Raw genomic sequence first — 20,705 nt, 5'->3', positions numbered from 1 at the left:
TTTTTATACTTAATGGATTATGAAATTTGTTTGATAGATATATTTTGGATATGTACTTAATAGATTATGAATTGTTTAGTAGATTTTTTGTGTGAAGTCGTTTATGATTGCTAGTGGATTTGTTAGTACATATTTTAGGCTTGGGATATGAGCAGAAATATTTGTGAAATAACAATTTAAATTGAAATATAAAATATATATTCAGTATGGAAAATAGGTTTTGTGACGAAATTTATCACCCCTACACATTTTATTGCAATGTAATTTATATTGCTATTATCCAGCTATTAATATTAGAGACAATAATTTTTGTCACTTCTATATGTCATTGTGACGAAATCTATTTCCTCACTAATGACCAACTTTCGAAGATAAATTTTTTTTGTCACCTTTACACCTTACCACAACGAAATGATTTCCTCGCCAATGATCAACATGTGAGACAATTTTTTTCATCAACAATATATGGTATTGAGTTTTTATTTGGTGACAAAATTGAGGATTCTTTTGTGATAAAATGATGTTTAATTGGCGACGAAATTGTTTGTCGCTAAAGCTATTGCATTGGTGACAAAATTATTTTTGGGAAAACTACATGCAGGAGCTAGTTGGGAAAAAAAAACTACTAACACATGGAGGGGTGCACGTGATAGTTGCACCCTCACAGTCTTTCATTTGCACCCCACCACAGACACACTTGCACCCCCCATGTTTTTCTAATTTTTTGTTCTAACTCCCACATGTATGTAGTTCCCCCATTAATTTTTCCTCATAATGATTTTTACTGACAAACATCTAGTGACAAAATTAGTGAGGAAAATATTTCCTCACCAATATCTATTGTGACAAAATTTTCTTTTTACTGACCAAAAGAAAATGTGTCATTGAAGACCCAAGTTGCTATATAGTGTCAAATAGTGGAAGTGTAAGGGAATGGCACTAAAAATGGTGTCGAGGATGGAAAGGGGCTTCGGCGTGAGTGCCTTCTCTCTCTTCTATGTTTTGTGCTTTCACATTCCCTTTTTTTTTATGGATAAAATTCACTTTATCTCCTTATGGTTTGAGTCGGAAATACTTTAACCCTTCTTATGGGTTAAATATAAGCAAATACCTCCCTTATAATTTTGAACTAAACTGTGATCGCTACACTTTTCGTCCAAATTAATACTCCCTCCGTCCCAAAATAATGGTCCCTTTTGGGGAATCCAACTTTTTTTGGTAATACAATTATTGTACTTTTAAAAATTTGATTTTCCAAAATTACCCTTTGATAGTACACTTTTTTGGGAATATCAATGTCATAATTGTACTTTTTATATTATTTATGAATTTAAAAGAAGGGCAAAATGGGAAATTTATATTATTTTTGTACTTGATTTTTAAAGAGGGACTAATATTTTGGGACAATGAAAAATGGAATAAGGGACTAATATTATGGGACGGAGGGAGTAGAATGTATAGTACATGCGTGAATTGGGAGAGTGGCATTTTTACTTTGAAAAAAGAAAGAAGAAGAAAAGAAAGTGAAATTAAAATGAAAATGACATTTATGCCTCCATATTCATTTTCTTATTGAAACCCTTCATTGTCATCTTCTCATTCCCATCACTTCCAGCCAACCCCTCTTCATTTCCCAGGCCCATTACTACCCCATTCAGCTTTCCCGACCGGCTCCACCAACTCATTCCTCTTCCCCGACCGGCTCCGCCAATCCCTCTTACCTTTGTAGCCCATTTCGGAGTCCTCTTTTCCCTTTCCATCCACTGCTGCAACTCCATATCCTATCCTCGACAACGGTCGTTGGTCTGTTTTCTTTCCCAGTCCGCCTTCGCCACTATCTGTTCCCAATCCAACACATGCCACCACCGCATATCTCTTGCCCAACAGTTGAAGAGCCATCAAAATGAGATTCAATTCGCATTAAAAATTAGATTCAATTCAAGAAACTATTGGATTAGATCCTGCCATCTCATATGCAATGTTATTCATTCAATTCATTTTTTCATTCATTCAAATTTGGGACACTCTGTGTGCATACATAAACAGTATATATATACATTTATGGATATAGTTAGGAGTTTAATTAGGTTAAATAATTACGAATATATATATATATATATATATATATTTGTGTGATTAATTAGATTAAATAAATTAAAATTTAGAGTTAAGAGATGGTAATAAAATATGATTTAAGTTAAAAAATTATGTTTTTTAATAAAATAAAGAAAGAGAAATAGTCCTTTTCATGTGAACATAAAGTAGTCATTTTATAGTCAACATTAACAGATGTGTAACCAAACCCACAAGGGGTCAATTTGCATATTTGTTAATCACATGGGTAAAGTGCTCCACCCTCAAAGCATAAGAGGTAAAATAAATTGTCTATTTTCGTTTTTTTTTTTTTTTTTTTTCTCACCTTAAGCAAATCGACATTGTTTTGATTCACTATACAAAAATCGTAGAAAATTTAACTGCAGAGGATCCACACGCGTTAGAGCTTCTCTAATGGAGTTTCCAAAGGAGTTGTCAAAGATAAAATTTGGCAAGAGGAAAAAAAAAAAAAAAAAAAAAAGGGTCTCCATTGGCCTACTATTCTTCTTAACAAATATAACAGATACCATTTCTGTTGTCAAATTTGACAGGAGGTTTGGCATTTGCTAAACATGCCACATCATCAAAAATAGCAGATTTTAGTTCATCCTCTCCTAGAAAAAGCATCCCAAAATATTTGAAGTTTTTTTTTTTTTTAAAACAAAATTCACATTTTTTTTTTTTTGGGTGTCAAACAGAATTCTTTTATTTATTATAGCATTTGTTCCTTCAATTTTTATTTTTAGAGTTGGCTTGAGATGTTCTAAAAAAGTGTACTTATTGGCTTATATGGGTTGGGTTTGGATTAGGTTTGATGTGATGTGTTAGAGATGTGATGTGATTTAAATAAGATAATGTGACTTAAATAGGATAGTGACTTTTTGACTTTTTGTATTATTTAGATCATGCCAAACTTGGCCTTATTTTTCTCAAAACAAATTTCACCAATTTCTGCATTTCCCAGACCCAAATTTCAAAAATTTCACAAATATTCAAAACAATCAGTCAATAACAAATTTCAGAATGATCAGTCAAACCAAATTTCACAAATTCATATAAGTTTCTGAAGCAATCTAGTTTGAATTTCAGAAAATAAATACCTGGATTCTAGCATGATTGATGAACTTATTCTTCATCTCAACCTTCATCGACCTCTAGGAATTGTTGGGGGTTGCTTACATAACAAATTAAGGCACTACAACAAAAAAGGGTTTTTACAACGCGCAATGCACGCCGTAAAAACCCTTCTACGAGGTGCAAGGCGCGACATATTATGACCAGTCATAGAAAGTCATTCACTTTCAACGACATGCTTCGTACGCCGTTAAAAACTATTTAACGGCAGATTTTGTGCGTTGTTATTACTTTTTCTACGACATGCTATAGTACGCTATTAAAAACTATTTAACAACAAATTTTGTGCATCGTTATTACTTTTTCTACGATTATTGTTGCACACTGTTAATTGGTGAGACAAATAACGACGCTGATTGCGCGCCGTAAAATATATAATACGACTTGCTTAGCCTGCCGTAGATAAGTAGAACATACCACGGCGTACACGAAATGCTGTGGAATATTTCATATAATGACTAATTTGCTTGCCGTAGAATGTGTATTTTTTTTTTTTTTAAATTCAACAGATTCTATATTTGACCTATTTTGTACCATCTAATATTACAAACAAGCTTCATAAAATATCAATCAACTACCAAAATATTATTTCAACCATAAAAAATAAACTATATCTATAAATTATAAACAATCAAAAATTGTCAATACATACATTCCAAACATCCAAAACCTAACCACAAGTTCAAAAACATCCAAAAGGACTATCCTTAAGTTCTAAATTATCCAAAAAGTTATAAACTATCTAAAACTGTACATATATAAGTTTGTAAACATTACCCAAAACTATTCAAAAATTATAGAAATATATTCATCAAAGTCCTCTGCACACACTGTTGGTTGGCAACTTCAATTACTAAATCCTTAGAAAAGAATTTCACCTGCAAAAATGAAAGAACAATACCAAGTGAAGTAAATTTTTTATATGAGATACAAGTATATGAAAGTGTTTTGTAAAACGGGAAAAAAAACTACTAATAAATTTCATACATACCACAAATATCACAATGTTGTTGTGAAAGGTTTCGACAACTTCCACAAGGGCATATGATCATATCAGTATTCCCTGAATTTGTCTTAGCCATGTTGACAAATTTTTCCACTCCATCCACATACTCATTCGATACTCTAAAAACTTTAATTATTATTAATTCCATCCAAACAAAATGAGTAACTTAACATTTGAAAGCATATTTATGATTGTGTTTAGAAATAAACCTTGGAAAATGTACCCATGTTTTGTCGATCTTGACCTTTCCACTTGCTAACAAATTACATCCACAAAAACTACCAAAATTAGTTACATGCATCAATGCTCAAAATGATTAGCAAATACACTAAGATGGTATTTTAGAGTTTCAAATAATCTAGAATCTAGAATTGTAATCAAATACCATTAAATTTTGGAAATATCAAATACGTAACAAACAAATTGAATATCAATTTAGGTGTTTGATAGGCAACTTAGTAATATACTAGATGACAACTATATAATTATTCTGTGAAAAAGTTCAACAAACTTTAAGCAAATAAAAAAAAAAAAGTATACCATGTAAACTCGAAATTGCTGGATTCCTTCCTTCTCCCAGATCGAAATAATTATTTTAGCTCTTTCACAAAAAGGCTTTGACAGCTGGTCAGCTGTACTTTGAAAAAAACTGCTACATAAGGCCAGAGCAAATTGTTCCCAGTACAACATCCATATAACAATTCCTAGAACAAGATGGTACACAGAGCAAAGCAGTGCAATAGCAGTTTAGAATATGAAATTTCCCATTTTCAACAAGCAAGGTTGTAAAAACAAAGCATTGAATCACAAAAGAATATTAGGAAAAATAAATTAAAGGCCATTGAAGGCAGGAAAAATAAATTGAAGGCATTGAGAGACAGTTTTGAGTTCAACAAGATCGAGTGCAACAACTGTGTGTCAATCTCACTCCCACCACTCGTTCTTATAAAATGCATGCAGTTTTTGGTTCATTTGATTAATATTTAGATTTAATCTAATACTACTTCTGTGAAATTACAGAATTGCTGACTGACTGCATTACCAAAAAAGATGGAGACAGTCATTGTTCTGCCTTTGAGCAAACTATTGGAAGGAAAAAGAAAAAGAAAGTGATGGGAGTGATAGCAATGTTGTAGCAAATCAATCAGCACTGATGATAAATTTTCTGAATCTACTAAGAACTCCAGGGAGATACTAGTAAATAAACTGATTCAAATGTAGAGTTTAAAGAGAAGAAGAAAATAAAAAAAGTTTTTGATTCTCTTCATCAAACTGAAGAAGTTGATGTGCAGTCATTGAAGAAGCCCACTGCTAATACAGTCTGTGAACTGCAGACAGATGAATCCACCAAGAAACAGAAGGATAAGAAGAAAAAGAAAAATCAGTCAATTTCTGAACCACTTGATGGTATTGTTGAAGAAATGCAATTAGATTCGTTGCCGTGAACAAGAACAATCAGATTTGCTGCCAATGGCCACTGAAGATAAATCCTTTTGTAAAATCATCAAGTGAAATATAAAACCTACTGTAATTGGAGTTGCACCACAATGCCACTTGTTCACGGGATGTATTCAAAGTAGTAACAGTTGCCAAGTAACCATTCAGACTAGCTACTAGAATATGATAACAGATATGCCCAACAACCTGGCACAAACGCATCATTAATGAAAAAGGAAAACATTTAATATGAAGAATACAACAGATGACAGCAACATATGAACATTTTTTTATTCTCGCTGCATTGGGGAAAGAAATATGAACAGACACACATGAAACTAACTATAAAGCGATTTTATATAACAGTTTGTTACTGTGAGAAAGCACAATATGAAACTGGGGATCTAGTTCAACAAAATCTTCAAATTATAAGAATACAATTAACATATCCAACATAAGAAAATAGGACACGATATGACAATGACAATGAGTAGAGGAAACCTGCCTTTATCTTTTATGGTTGATTAGCTGTAACCTACTTGCTCTGAAAATGTACTACGTCACATACCAAGTGAAGAGAAGAAGCATCATCAACAACACACAAAATATCATTTCTGCAAAACAAACATCATCTTGAATTTCTTGACATTTGAATAAAGCCATATCTTCGCTATTATGTTGTTGAGGAGGTTGTGATGGTGAATTTTGGAATCCAAATTCTGGCAAAGACCAAAAAAAAAAAAAAAAAACAACAAAAAAAAATCATGTTATTTCATTGGAAAAGAAAGTTATCAACTACCAGCAATCATTGGTTATAACTAAATCATACTGCATTAATAAATTATTTTGTTAATTTAGGTTGAAAAAGAGCTTCTTTTCGTTCATTACTAGAGAATTGACATAACTCGTTGACATAATATTCTTAAGCCAAAATAATTCTATTCATGGGGAGAAAGTTCCAACTTCAGGTGTCATCATTGAAAACATTAAATCAAAGGAAGAACAGGCTTATCAAATATATATAAATATAAACACATACATTTTTAAAGGCAAAGGCTGATTATTTGAAGCAAAAATACATTTGCATTTCAGTAATAATTCATAGCAAGATCACTTGCTAATACAAATTTCCTCTGGCATGCATGAGACAGGCAATTGAAAAGAACAGGGAAGATGTTCTTTCTAGCAAACTTCTTGATGTACTTCAAGTAAAGTTCTAACATGGGTTCCTAGCCCCTAGGAATAAGCTTAAGAATACCCCTGGTGAACCACACAACCATAAACAAAGCCAAAAGTAGAATTTGAGAGTTTGAACACAACTCGAGTCCAAAATAGAGATTTCTTTTAGGTCCGTAGTCCAGAATAGTGTTCATGAATTACGGTGTCAAAGTAAAACTTTTAGCCCAAGGTTTAACAATCCATCCATACAGATTCTAAAATACGTAAATAAAGCTGGGGAGAATCCTGCAATTTTTGGTCACGTTAAAGAAAAGAAAGCAACATGGTTCTTCCTATTAGAAATTACTAACTGAATACAATATAAACATCACAAATCTTACATTCAATGAATTCCGACGTGTAGTTGCAGTCACCAAAGTTATACCCATGGTATTGTCATAGACAGGTAGCTTCCATTAAGCAAGAACTGCATTTTTACAAAAGAAGAAACAACAGTAGCATAAGAAAGTCGATTATTATAGCACATAAGAAATTAATGTAAAGGAAGAAAAAGACAAATGTAGGGCTCTACTTCCAACAAGGATAAAAGAATAGGCAGTGTAAGAAACATGTAAATCGCTAGTTATTCATCTGTTGGACAACATTCTCATTATAAGGTATGAAAGTTCACTACCAGCCCTGGCTGGGATGATAGTCTTTCATATAATGATAGTGCATAATCACCACCAAAATATATAATTGTAAAGGAGGATTTGGTGTCAATCATCATCATTTCATGGAGAGAACACATTCACCGCCAAAGTATATAATTGTAAATGCATAAATTCCTGTGCTATGAAGTAGCTAAATTAATAATTATGAGTTGATTTGTAGAATATTATTTGGTACAGTACTAGAATATTGCCATTATATGTTAGGCTAAAAACTTACCTTTTAATCCAATTCAATACACAAGCTATGTGCAATCCTATATATAAATGCCATCCCAAATAAGCTAAAATTCAATTCAAATTATTCATCACAAAAAGCATAATAAAAGAATATTAGACAATTGCTTATGAATAATTAAAGTACAAAGAGAAATATTCTTTAATTTCCTAGTTTATAATCTATTAGAAGAACTTATTTTCATGGGGAAAAGCAACAATGGTTTAAAGGATTATTAAGGTGATTCTATTAATGATTTGACACAACCACACCACTTCTGTCCACATCCTCCAGCAACATGCCAAACATGACTTCTTGTTTTTGTTTTTATATGTTTTGAAAAATCTGTGAACCAAAGGAAATGTATTAAGTTGAAGTCATTCTAATTCTTTTGAAACCCAATCATTTTTTAAGGGATTTCAAAATAGCCTAATTTTTCTTCCAAATCAAATCCCACAATAAATTCCCTTCATTTCAGACATTGAAAATCCTATTTTGAAATACCAATTTGTTAAAATTCATTCATTCCAAACACACTAAATGATTCAATATAACAAGAAGAAAGTTATTGATTATTAGATTTAATCACTTGATCTAATCCTTCCTTCAGAAGCTTTAAGAATTCCTACACTCTCCCAGTTTATCAATTGATAGTAATCAAACCAAACCAAGCCTTAAGTCCTATCAAATGGGACCGGCTTTATCAGTTGATAGTAACCTTAGAAAATAATCAACTCGTGGTTGCATTTTAATGTCTAGTAGTAGACAAAGAATAAATATTAACAGCACTTGAGAAGCGACATCAACCTCTTAAACTTGACACAAAAGGAAAAATCTAATTGATAATTGACGATTTTCTCGCTAGATTTCCACATGGAGAACAACTGCCAAGTACATAATATCTTCTTCATCAATATGTTCTTCTAAGGAGGTAGATTTGAAATAACATTTTCTACTTCTTTTTTTTTTTTTTAACCCCTTCTGTTCAGCAATAGCCCCTACCAGGAGCTAAACATAGTATGGGAAGGTATTAACCAAAAGTTGTATGGTTGGATGGAAGCTTCTAAGAAGAAAAAGAAGAAAGAAACTTGCTAGATCAGCCATACAGTAGCCAGAAGGCCCCAAACAACCATACAAGCAGCCAGAAGGATGCCTCATCAAGCTACCTTTGGTTCAGCCATAATCACACATCTTTAGTGATCCTAAACATCTCACATGATCCTGGAACCGTGCAAGAATGAATTGGTATCTACTTAATTATCAAAAAAAAAAAAAAAAAAACTGATTATAGAGCTTCTTTTTTCTTTTATTGTATTTTTAAACAAATATAAGTGCGAGAGGAAAAATGAGAATTCTGGTACTTGAGCCAAGTTTTTGAAGACCATGTCAACAACTATGTACTCCAGACCAAAAACAAAAGAATGTTCCTTCTGCTCTGCATAGTCACAAAGGTTGGGGTTTGAAGATTCATATAAAGGTACTCATGCATCTACTTTAAAGTTGATAAGAAATTCACTCAACCATTTAGTTTATTATAAGAAGACTTAAAATGCCACAGCAAACAGATTTTACTGAAGTCAAATTTAAAAGAAATATTAAAGGACTAAGTACTAGTTGAATGGTGAACTGGCATGGATCACACATCTGAACAGAGAATTTCCGAACAGGAAAAATAATTACTCAATATGATAGAGCAAGAATTCAATAAATCAAAATTCAGAAAGGTAATCCTAGAGCCAACCATTGAGAGTGTATACCATAAAAGCATTGGGGATTGTGTTAGTCATTTTATCCAGAACAAAACCTCTTGCTATTGTTCCCAATATTCCGAAGACAATTGTGATCCCTCCAAAAACCAAATCTGGGTGGCTCTGCCAAAAGACCCAAGTTAAGTGTTTTTACACCTACTGTTATTTTATCTGAAATTATCTTTTAACATGCAACAAACTCAAAAGAAAGATGAATCAGGTATCATATAGAGTGATATAAAACTATTCTTATTACAAAAAATAAAATTAAAATCTTTGAATTTACCATGTGATATATATTATATTAGTTCTGACAGATAAGGCTCCTCATTATTAAATATGTGAATTGTAGGATCACTATGCTACACTTTTGGAAAATATAGATATGCTTAATGAAGCTCATATGTCTTGTCCATTTCTAGGAAAAAAGGCATTCTCAAAGATTAATAAGCCGAGGTTTTAGAACCGTCTGGCATTTAACCAGTAGAGAAAATAGTATATTACCTTCAATGTCAAAACTTTCATAACATCCTTTGCTGCTTTAGACTTGGCAGCTTCCTCCTTTGCCAGAGACCAACTTTCTTCGATTCTTTTTCATGAATATTTTCACTTCTTGTTTGACATAGCTTGTCAAGACTCACAGCCTATTAAGAATATATGAAGATCAGTAGAGAAAAGAAGTGCATTGTAAAATCTTTCTCAGTTGGACACTTGTAGCGATCCCGATTTTGACCTGATCAACTTTGGGGGTCGAGCTGTCCTGTCAGCTCGCCGAAAGCAAAAATGCAAAATGCATTCGAAATTACTTACGGGAAAGTGTATTTCATGCTCAAGTGACCTTGTTATATCAGTCCGTAAATTAGGGTTTCAAATCACTTTTTGCAGCCTCCTCTCTCTCTCTAAAACTCTCCAAATATCCAGGTCTAGAGCTTCTCTCTCTACAAGTCATCTTCTCTCTTTGATTTCTCAAAATCCATTGGGATTTAGGCCTAAGTTCTCCACCAAAGTTAGTCATCACCTCGAGAGCTTCATTGTGTCCAATGGAGATCGAATTTCGACACCATAGATTTTGGGGTTTCATCTCAGATTCTCTTCAAAACTTGAGGTAGGGATTTTCTACACTCTAATATGGTTTTTATCTTAGTTATTTGCTATTGTGTATAGATGATGAGATTTGGTTGTGGTTTGGACAAATCTAGGATTTAGGTGTGAAATGAAAAGAGGGGTTTTTATGAATATGAGGAAAACGAGTATGAGGCTTGAATATAAGATCATGTTGTGCCAAAATAGTTGATTTTGGTGTTTGGGTTGATATTTGGTGAAAGGGGGATTCTGCCCAAATTTTGATTAAATTATTATTTTGCATAAATAATTGAGATTAACATTGAAAACGTGAAATTGGAAGGTTGTGATTATAAATGGTGATATTGGATATGCATTATCTCACCTATGGAAGTTTTGAATAAACTATTTATTTTGATAATGAACATCTCTTTAGAAATAATTGCATTGGCTATCGGTGGAAGATAGTTATGATTGTTGTAGAAATTACATGAAGATTAGGCGATTTAATGTTAATCCATTATTGGTGTCATTGAATATGACCATGTTATAGATACATTGTATATGTATGTTTATTGGGAAGAGAAAGGGGATGTACTCCATATGTGATTATGTTTATAAATACATTGTATATGTATATTTGTTTGGAAGGAAAAAGGGGACGGACTCCATTTAAAAGCAAGTTGGCCGGAGTGTCCTAGGTGAAAGACCCAAAATTTTATATATAAATGGGTGCCAATTCTTTCGGACGAAATATCCGTAAAATGGCAGGTTTGAAGTGTTTATGTGAGATTTGCATAATTGGAAAATCATTGAGTTGTAGTCTCATTTTGCTTGTTGAAAGATAACGAATTTAACTCATGAATTGAGTAGCTTATATGAACTGGAAATGAAATTAAAGAAAAATGGAATAAGGTTAGTCTTAGTGGCATATGGATGTAGGTCTTGTGGATGTTTCAAGATCGGTATTGTTTATGTATGTGGTATTTATACCTTTGCTAAACCTCATAAATTGTGTTAGATTATTCCACTGGGTTGTTGGCTCACCTTATTTGGGAATACCATTTTCAGGTACAGGTGAGAAGCTTCCTCCAAGGCAATAGCGTGGATAGAGTTTTGGGAAGCAAGAGCTTCTTAAATATGCCTTATGTGTGTATGTTTGTTATTTGTAAAGCTAAGGGCTTAAGATGTAATGAGCGAGACTCAATTTGTTTAACCAATAATATTCTTGGATAAATTTGTAAGCCTGTAAGGCACTTATTACCTGTTTGGCTTCCATTTCATACTTGTTGTAAAATGCATGTTTGGGATTGAAACTGGGGCATTGAGATGTGAACAACATGTAAATGGCATTTGGGATTTAATCAAAATGGGTGTATGGATTACTTAGCAATATATGTGTGTTTGTCTATCAGGTGGGTTTTGTAGCATAAATAGATATATCCTGCCCAAATTTTTGGGGAGTTACAACACTATCACAGGGGACGTACACAAAACAGTTTATATTCTTTGATGTAATAGAAGATGAAGCAAAGGCTTTTATATTTTCTAATGTAATAAAATCTACACATCAAAATGGATTAAGGAAATGCCAAGTATCAACTCACTCACTGACCAAACTAAAATGATAGCTATGGCTATTTGAAGCGATAAGTAACTATCACCACCACTGCATTTTTTTGGACAGAAAACATTTTCAAGAAAAAGTTTTCCGCATATAACATTTGGTATGAGCACGATAGAAAATGGAAAATAAAAATGAGCAGAAAACGTTTTAAGCTTATTTAGGCAGAAAAATTTTCCATGAAAATCCTTTAAACCATTGTCACTTTAAACCATGGGAAAATGAGGTTTCACTTTTAATAATAGTATAGAGATATAGATATATATATATATATATATTAAAAAAACACCCACAAGAAAACAATATAAAAGTATAGTAAGAACCAACCATTCTTAGTGGCATTTTATCAAGCACCTATGAGGCATAAATAATATATGTACAGTTTTGTTCTCTGCTGGAGACATCCCAAAATAGAGATACATAGAGATACCTAAGCAAACACAGATACACAAACATACCCAAACTAAGAATACAAAATTTCTACTGAAATTCTTCAATTGCAGAATAGGTGTTTAATGTCAAATCTGTACATAATAGGATTTCCTTAAGTATATTAAAAGCATCTTCACCAAACTTAAAATCCGAAAATAAATAAATAAATAATTCATGACTTCAAGGTGAATTCAGCCACACAAAGCAGCCGCAATTGATATATTCCAAGTTTAAAGAAATATCAAACACGGTGAACAGATATTTATGTTCAGTAAGAACCACAGATCAAATATATTCTGCAGTAATTTCTTGATGAAATCGTAAAAACCATTCATATCAGCAAGTGGATCAACAGGTGGATCAGACCCTTTTTTCGCAGTATATTCAATCATACCTTTCAAAATCACAATCTCATCTCCTTCACTCCATAGCCTCTGAAACAATTGCTTCTTCGTATCATCACCAGTCTTCTTTGCCGACTTCTCTTGAACAACCACATTAGAATCCACCGCTTTCTTCTTCGCCCTCTTCGATTCCAAATTGTTGTTATTCTCGCTTGTCGCAATCCTTTTGCCTACAGATTTTTCCGAACCAAGCTTGGATCTAGGTTTCGTAGTGGCTTGGGTTGATCGTCTTCCATGGGTTTCAAAGCAACAGGCTTGATGCGAGGATTGGTAAGAGAGGAGTCTGATTCGGAGCCTGAATCGTCTTTAGATGAAGATTGGGGATTTGGTGTTGAGGTCTGAGCGATCACTGGTTTCTTCAGAGGCGAAAAGGGTTTTTTTGATGAAGAAGTCTTCTTGAGTTGGTTTTGTTCAGATTTAGAGTCGTCTACCGTCAATCGCCGCCGAAGAGAGATTGAAACCCTTCGAACCAATTCTCTTATGATTAGAATCTCAAATAGTCGATGTATATGTTATTTTCTTAATATTATTATTATTTTTTTTATTTTGGTGAATTGGCGCCAGAAATTTCATTTTGGCCCTTATTTTTTTTGTCATACCATTCACGATATAAATTGTGCGTCGTAAAAATAACAACATTTTTAATGACAGGCATTATGTGTGTCGTAAAAAGTACAATACTTTAATGGCAGGCGTTGTGTACGTTGTGAAAAGTGCAATACTTTTCACGACTAGCGTATGCATGTCGTGTATAGTTGATGTATTAACGGCATGCCATATGCATGTCATATAAAGTTTTATTATTTACGGCAAACATTGCAAGTCGTAAAAAAATCATCGTTACTACTATTCACGGCTTATGCAATAGACACGTTGTGGTTAAAAAATTATTCACAACGTGCAAAAAAAACAAATCGTAAAAGTGAGAAACCACGGCATGCATTTATTGTATGTCGTTGATGTGATGCCATGAAAACCTAATTTTGTTGTAGTGAGGGTCCCACTTTTGTTTAATAGTCTTACATCTTTTATTTTCAAATATGAATAAAATGAGAGCCAAACCCAATTCCTAGGATTTACACTGAGTTTCAATATTTGAAAATCTCATAAAAGATTTATGGGTCTGTTGTATTATTTTACCTAATTTGGTCTGAAACAGACATAGATCAAAGAGATGGGAAATGGGATTGGTGGGTCTCCAAGAAAATGGTAATAGGGAAATGGGTTTGTTAGATTTTCCTTTGGGAGCTAAGAACAAGGGTAGGAGGATGGACTCTAAGCTTATAGGATGATAATGATGGTGAGATGAGATCTAAAGAAAGAGAAAGAGGGTGAAGATTGTGTTGTTTCGCCGGAGATTCAAACGTGTAAAGCTAGGATGATGATGGTAATGTTGGTCAACCAATTGGGTTTGACGAAGATAAAGAGATGGATGAAAATAAAGAGAGAAAGAGAGAGAGATAAAGAGAGAGAGAGTGTGTGTGTGTGTGGCGGCCCTGACCTCCGTACTATTATATTATATTGTTTCAATACGTTTAATTGCATGATTGTGTGTTTAATTATGTGTTTACATGCTAAACTTTGTAGTTATCTGTTATTACATGGTATATCTGTTCACTTATTAACTTAAAATGAGAAATTGAAAGCCCAAACGGCTTCAAAAGCTGAAATTGACTAGCGCAATAGGCTAATTAGAATATTTAGAATGTTATGGCAACTTTCGTCAAAATTCAATTCGGATTAAAATAATTAGAATAAACTGATTGAACTTAGTTAGAATTGAGCATAATTAATCAACCTTAATCAACTTTGATTAAGCTAAGCTAATTACACCCTATATAAGCCTAATACATGTCATGAACTCTCAAATACAAACATTGGGGCTGAGATTTTGAGAGAGAAGGAAAGAGAACTCACCATTTAGAGAGAGAACAAGGAGCATTGTAGAGAATTTATGGAAGATTTGAAGATTGGAGCCTTAACTGTGACGACCCCACTACGTATAATGATTAGCACTTAATTAATTAAGGAGATTTGAAGTTTAATTGCCAATTATTTTAATTTATTCTGGGATTTATGAAAATTATGGAGACTGATTCATATATGATTCTATTAAGGATTTATTTTGGAATTAGAATTTAAAAGCCTAAATGGCTCAAGATAGTACAAATGGTAAATTGAATTATTTTAATTTCGAGTATCCGATCATATGGGAGTTTAATTAAATATTTGATTAATTTGGTCCGAATTAGAGTTAATTAAGTTATATGAATTAGGAACTAAGATTATTATGAATTAAATTCATTTATGAGGTGCCTAATTTGAATAGGTAATTTATTGATGAAATTTTGAGTTTGATCAAAGATTGAAGGCTTAAATAATTTAAGAAACCAAAATTGAGGATGAAAATAAGTTTAATTTAACATTTGGGGCCTTTTGGGAGTTTGATTAAAAATCTGATTCAAAATGATAAATTTTAATATAATTAATTGGGCTCTAATGGAAGTCAAATTAGACAGACTAAATTATGTGAGATTTGTAATTAGTTATGATTAATTAAATTATGTACTAATTGAGATTTATTAAGATTAAGTGTTAATTATAATTTGTTAAGACTAAGTGGGATTTAATTAAATTAATACATAAATTAGTAACTTAATTCTAGAAGAGTTATGCTAGGACCCCAAATAAATTATCAAATTTTCTACCAAACCTCTCACATGGGTGTGGGACCCACACATGTGAAAGGTTTGGTAGAAAATTTAATAATTCATTTGGAGTCTATAGCATTTTCCATTTTAGAAAGGCCTAAAGTATGTGCACGTGTGGATGTGCTGAGCCATGAAGTGGGCATATATGTGTATATTGTGTTAATTTCAACTAAGAAAAATGAACTCATATTCTTTTATTGTTGAAGGAGTTCCAGAGAAGGAGAGGAACCGTGCGTGAGAGAGAGAGAGAGAGAGAGAGTACTCAATTTTCTTGGTTACTGGAGAAGAAAAGAGTTTATGGAAATGGAAGAGGGCTCAAGAAAAAAGGCTATGGACGTAGAGGAGAATCAAGCAAATATACTGAAATTTATGTTTTAAGGTATGAAATTTATGTTTAATTTTATAGAATCCTTGTGTTATACTTGAAATTAATGCTGTGTTTGGTTGAGGGATTTGAGAAGGGATTTGGAAAGGGAAATGGAAAAGGTAGGTGAAATGTGAAAAAAATATACTTACATTTCATATAGTTTCACACACCTTTTCTCTTTCCCTTTCCAAATCCCTCCCTAAATCCCCCAATCAAACACAGCATAAGGGTGAGTTTGGGTTCAATTTCAAATAAATTGAAAGAAATTAGAAAACAAAGATAAAGGGATAAAGTAAGATTCATGGTTATGAAAATTAATTATTTTGGGTTTGATGTTGTGATCTTGCATGAAAATAAGCCTCATTGTTACATGCATGAGCAAATTAATACTCTAATTACAGCATGCATCATAGATTATGAAAATTTTGAATTAATTCAATTTTATATTTTGAAGAGGAAAAAAAAAAGAAAAAGAAAAAGAAAAAGCTTTAGAAAAATCAAGTTTATGGAAATTTGGAGTTAATCTTAAAGTTAGATAAAGTTTTGATTTCATTATGAAAATTAGGAATTTGTTTGATTTTGATTTTTAATCCATGCATGCAATTTAATTTAAAAGTGTTGTTCAATTTAAATATTTTTGTAACGCCTATGATCATAAATTAAGTATTTGGTTAAAAGATGGAGTTAATAAGTTTAAATTCTAGGAAATTGATTTTGCTATAAAAAAAATGAATTAAATCTAAGTTTGGACAAATTAAGGAATGAATTATAATTTTACTATGAGAATTAAAAATTAGTTTGATTTTGATTTAAATTTCATACATGCAAATATTTTTTAAGGGCCTAATAGATTCAATTTCAAGTTTCATAAAAACAAAGAAAGAATTGAAAGATGATGTTTAAACATGAAATCCAAGGTTTAAATTTGAATTAAAATCATGAAATTTTGAAGTATAAGTGGAATTAACTTTAAATATATGTAATTGGGAATGTTTTTGCATATTCAAGTGAGTCATGCATGAATTTAGAGCCTTGATATTGTGTTTTGAAGTTTAAACAACATTCTGAAAAATCCAGAATTCGTCGTCATCACTCGAGCGAAGAAGTTGTCGCTCAAGCGTGAAATGCAAGCAACTAGTATTTTTGCAGACCAAGGGGTCCACTCAAGCGATCAATGTTGCACTCGAGCGAAAAGTCCTATTTCAGAAAATTTTGGAAATTTGTTTCATATTTCGATTTTTGTTCTCTTTCACTTCCAAGCATTCTTAGGCAAGAATTATGACACAATAGGATTAATAAACTACCAATCAACATTAATTAGTTGATTAAAGAATAAGTTATTGACTTAGTGGTAATTGATTAAAAAGCCAAGTAAGAAATTGGTTTATTCAGAAAAGAATGATTTAGTAATGAAAGAATATGTGAAACGAGAACCCGATTCAGTTGACTAAAGAAAGAATAAGTGTAGTAGACCTTTGAATTATTTAGACAGAAGACAAGAGAAGTCAAGTTTGTTTAAGAAAGTAATATTGTGTTTCAATGTGTATATGTTATGTGTTTGTGTAGGTCACGCACTATTGTCAGTCTGATCTGTCTGATCTACTTCTGCAACTATCTGTAACTCTGTAAAGTTATGTTTAACTTTAATTATGTTCTAATGATATGAAATGATTAGTTTTTCTGAAATGCTATGTTTTATATGAATGAATGATTTTCCAAGTTTTTGAAATGTATTCGTGGCATCCTTAGCATCATATGATATGCGTCCATTTATGGGTCATCGGAATGCTTTTATGGTCATCCCTTTATGGGTCATCGGAATGCTTTTACGGTCGTTCCTTTATGGGTCATTGGAAATGTCTTTGTGCACATGAGTCATTAGAATGCCTCTACGGCCGTCCCTTCATGGGTCATCGGATTTGTTAATGCTAATTGATGTGCCACGTACTATGATGTGAAATATACGAACTTTGAATACGAATGCAATTACGTATATGAATATGTTTCTGCTTTGACATCTGATCATGTAGAAGACTTTGTTTCTTTACGGATATCATTCATTAAAATCTTTACTCTGTTATTATTCACTGGACTCCGGCTCACTATTTATATTTATGTATGTAGGTGATCAAGCGTGACTAGGCCTAGAGTTTCTGTTTGGACTCTGTTTTGTCAGCCAACCTATATGCCTCCCATGGAGGTTCCGGATATGTCAAGTGGTTATGGCTATGTGTATAAAGTTCAAGTTTGTTGTCTTGTTTTGGTTTAATAAGTGTTTCTGTTTATTTTGTATTTAGGGCTATGTCCCTTTTAGTCTAGCCTACATATATGATGATGTGTAAATGTATGTATATAAAGTTTAAAATTTTTCTGTGTCATATAAGTTTGTGCAGCTCAATGGATATTGCATATTTGTTATTGGCTTCCACTAGCCCCTAATATTATGTTAATTTGTCTCAGAGGCCTTCGGTAATCCTAGGATTACTGGCCGGTTACGATGTTAAACCTATAGGGGCAGGTTTGGGTCATGACAGTAACACACTTGAATTCACACATTAGGTATGAAATTCATCCTAAATTCTTGGAATTAAGTCATGTAGGAACTAAGTTCATGGAGTTGTAGGATCATTTGCATGAGTTGAGTGGATTGAACATGAATTACCATGAATATGATGAATTTGAGTTGAATTATATACATGCATGCTTGTTCTTTTGTTTTTGAGTTGAGATTTCTTGAATTTCATACATATATGAGGTCTAGAAGGCATGAACTTGAAGGTTTTTCATGGTTTTATACATATAATGTCATTTTGCTATGTTTTGGGAAGAAAAAAGTGTGATCAACGTCATACATGGTTCCAACTTTATGATCTAAGTTTGATTTTAAGAATTGGGTCCATGATCTTTAGCAATTGGTTTCAATTTAACTATGGTTCCATGTTTTATGATGTTTCTCCATGGTTTTGTATCAAAAACACGAGTTTTGGACCATTGAATATCAAATTTGAACTTTAAACACAGTTTTAGAAATTTCAGAATTCGACATGTTCGCTCGAGCGAAGAAAGTGTCGCTCGAGCATAAAAATCGAGCTCTCAGAAGTTTTGTAGAGAATTGCACGGTGGCTCGAACATCCAAAGCTGCGCTCAAGCGAACCCTATTTTGCTTTGCTCCTCGCTCGAGCACAAGAATCTCGCTCGAGCGTAAAAAACGTGCAACCAATATTTTTACACAGTTTGGCAGACCGCTCAAATGACCAAAGTGGTGCTCGAGCAAGGACCCTGTTTTCAGCAAATTCTGATGAACTATTTTAAGTGCATACTTGCATCCTCAAGTCATATCAAGTACTCTTAGGCACCAAATTGAACTCATATAAACATGGAATAAGTTAGAAACACATGAGGAGAATTGAATTAAGTGAAATGGCTATCGAATGGTGCTTCAATTGTATTTTTGTTATGTGTTTTGTATAGGTGGACGTCTGAGGCCTAGTGACAACGTAATCCACTGTGAGTAATAACTTTATAAAGATATGTTCAAGTAATATTTATTTTCACAAATGTTATTATTATCAAAATCGATACATGATTAATTGAATGGTTTATTAAAGTACTATTTGTTGCTAATGAATGAAGTTCATTTTTGAAAGTAAACTCGTCACATCCTAAAATAAACTCGTGGCATCCTTTAGTGAGGCCCTTGCTTGGGGGAAATTAATACCATGGCCCATTGCTAAATAGGCCCTTGCCTGGGGAAAATTAATATCATGGCCCATTGCTAAATAGGCCCTTGCCTGGGCGATATAATACCATGGCCCATTGGCCCTTGCCTAGGGGAAACAATATCGTGGCCCATTAGATAATTGAAACACAGAGATCTTTGCTGTAACACCCCAAAATAATTCAACATGAACTACTCGCATTAAGTAACATTCACTAAACAATAGCAATGATCCTTCCATTTCCATATAATTAATAAATAAGTTTAATTATAGAGTTCCACATGCAATATACATTCAACGAAAAAAAAGAACATATGAATCTATAGCATGTGAAGCCTCAAGTCTCAAAACAATAAAATGCCCTTAAGGGCTTACATCTTCCAAGGCCATAGCCCGGTTACACAAAATGGCCTCTCGGACCCAAACATATTAGCCATTGGCTTTACAAAAATTTACACAAAAGGAGAGCTATTTACTCTTCACAGAATATCCACACCCTCAGTTAGGCTGGATCACCACATCTTTACCTGCACCAAATCCCATAGGGGTGAGCATAAAGCCCAGTAGAGAATTCTAACAAAATATATACTGTTATGCAATTCTAAAAAAAAATGCAGATGTTCATTCCATGCCTTGCTTTCTTAAAGAATTTTTTTTTTTATTCCAATAACAATTAGTAATCTTATCTCATTTCAACAAAAGAACTTCCAATTTTAATCAATAGGGGCGGTAAATACAACACTGGTAGTCCCTAGGCTGGTGTCTGCAAGTAGACTCTACGAGTACTACCAAACTGTCATTTTTACCGGTATTAACCGGAAGGCTCGACACCTATTTGCGCGGTTTTCTGGTCTTTTACCA

At 32.9% G+C, this 20,705-nt stretch overlaps 1 protein-coding gene across 8 annotated transcripts; it reads right to left on the bottom strand.

The window, feature by feature from the left end:
- Positions 1-3,816: 3,816 nt before the first annotated feature.
- LOC114284230 (uncharacterized) lies at positions 3,817-13,536 on the bottom strand. Of its 8 annotated transcripts, none has more exons than XR_014366694.1 (9): positions 13,038-13,536; positions 10,030-10,169; positions 9,535-9,648; positions 7,231-7,316; positions 6,177-6,390; positions 4,775-4,938; positions 4,444-4,489; positions 4,220-4,353; positions 3,817-4,106 (listed from the first exon to the last, which is right to left on the bottom strand). XR_014366694.1 is itself a non-coding variant. In XM_082925167.1 (8 exons), the coding sequence occupies exons 5-8, from the start codon at positions 4,922-4,924 to the stop codon at positions 4,090-4,092; spliced, it is 354 nt and encodes a 117-aa protein (XP_082781293.1). In that variant the 5' UTR covers positions 4,925-6,390; positions 7,231-7,316; positions 9,535-9,648; positions 10,030-10,169; positions 13,038-13,536; the 3' UTR covers positions 3,817-4,089. The 8 variants fall into 8 exon arrangements, 1 of the variants encoding a protein (XP_082781293.1); XR_014366696.1 differs by having other exon boundaries at positions 6,240-6,390; XR_014366691.1 differs by having other exon boundaries at positions 4,775-6,390.
- Positions 13,537-20,705: the final 7,169 nt, after the last annotated feature.

The sequence above is a fragment of the Camellia sinensis genome, chromosome 4 (assembly GCF_055761805.1).
Source record: "Camellia sinensis isolate YWXY chromosome 4, ASM5576180v1, whole genome shotgun sequence".
In the NCBI taxonomy this organism is placed as follows: domain Eukaryota; kingdom Viridiplantae; phylum Streptophyta; class Magnoliopsida; order Ericales; family Theaceae; genus Camellia; species Camellia sinensis.
This window is presented reverse-complemented; position numbering and strand designations above follow the sequence as displayed.

Bases quoted from the DNA above. Each gene is read 5' to 3' on its own strand.
- LOC114284230 (XM_082925167.1), bottom strand. From the start codon at position 4,924: ATGTTGTACTGGGAACAATTTGCTCTGGCCTTATGTAGCAGTTTTTTT. The intron at 4,490-4,774 runs GTATACTTTTTT...GTAATTTGTTAG, and splicing joins AGCAATTTCGAGTTTACATG to CAAGTGGAAAGGTCAAGATC. The intron at 4,361-4,443 runs GTTTATTTCTAA...TAATAATTAAAG, and splicing joins ACATGGGTACATTTTCCAAG to TTTTTAGAGTATCGAATGAG.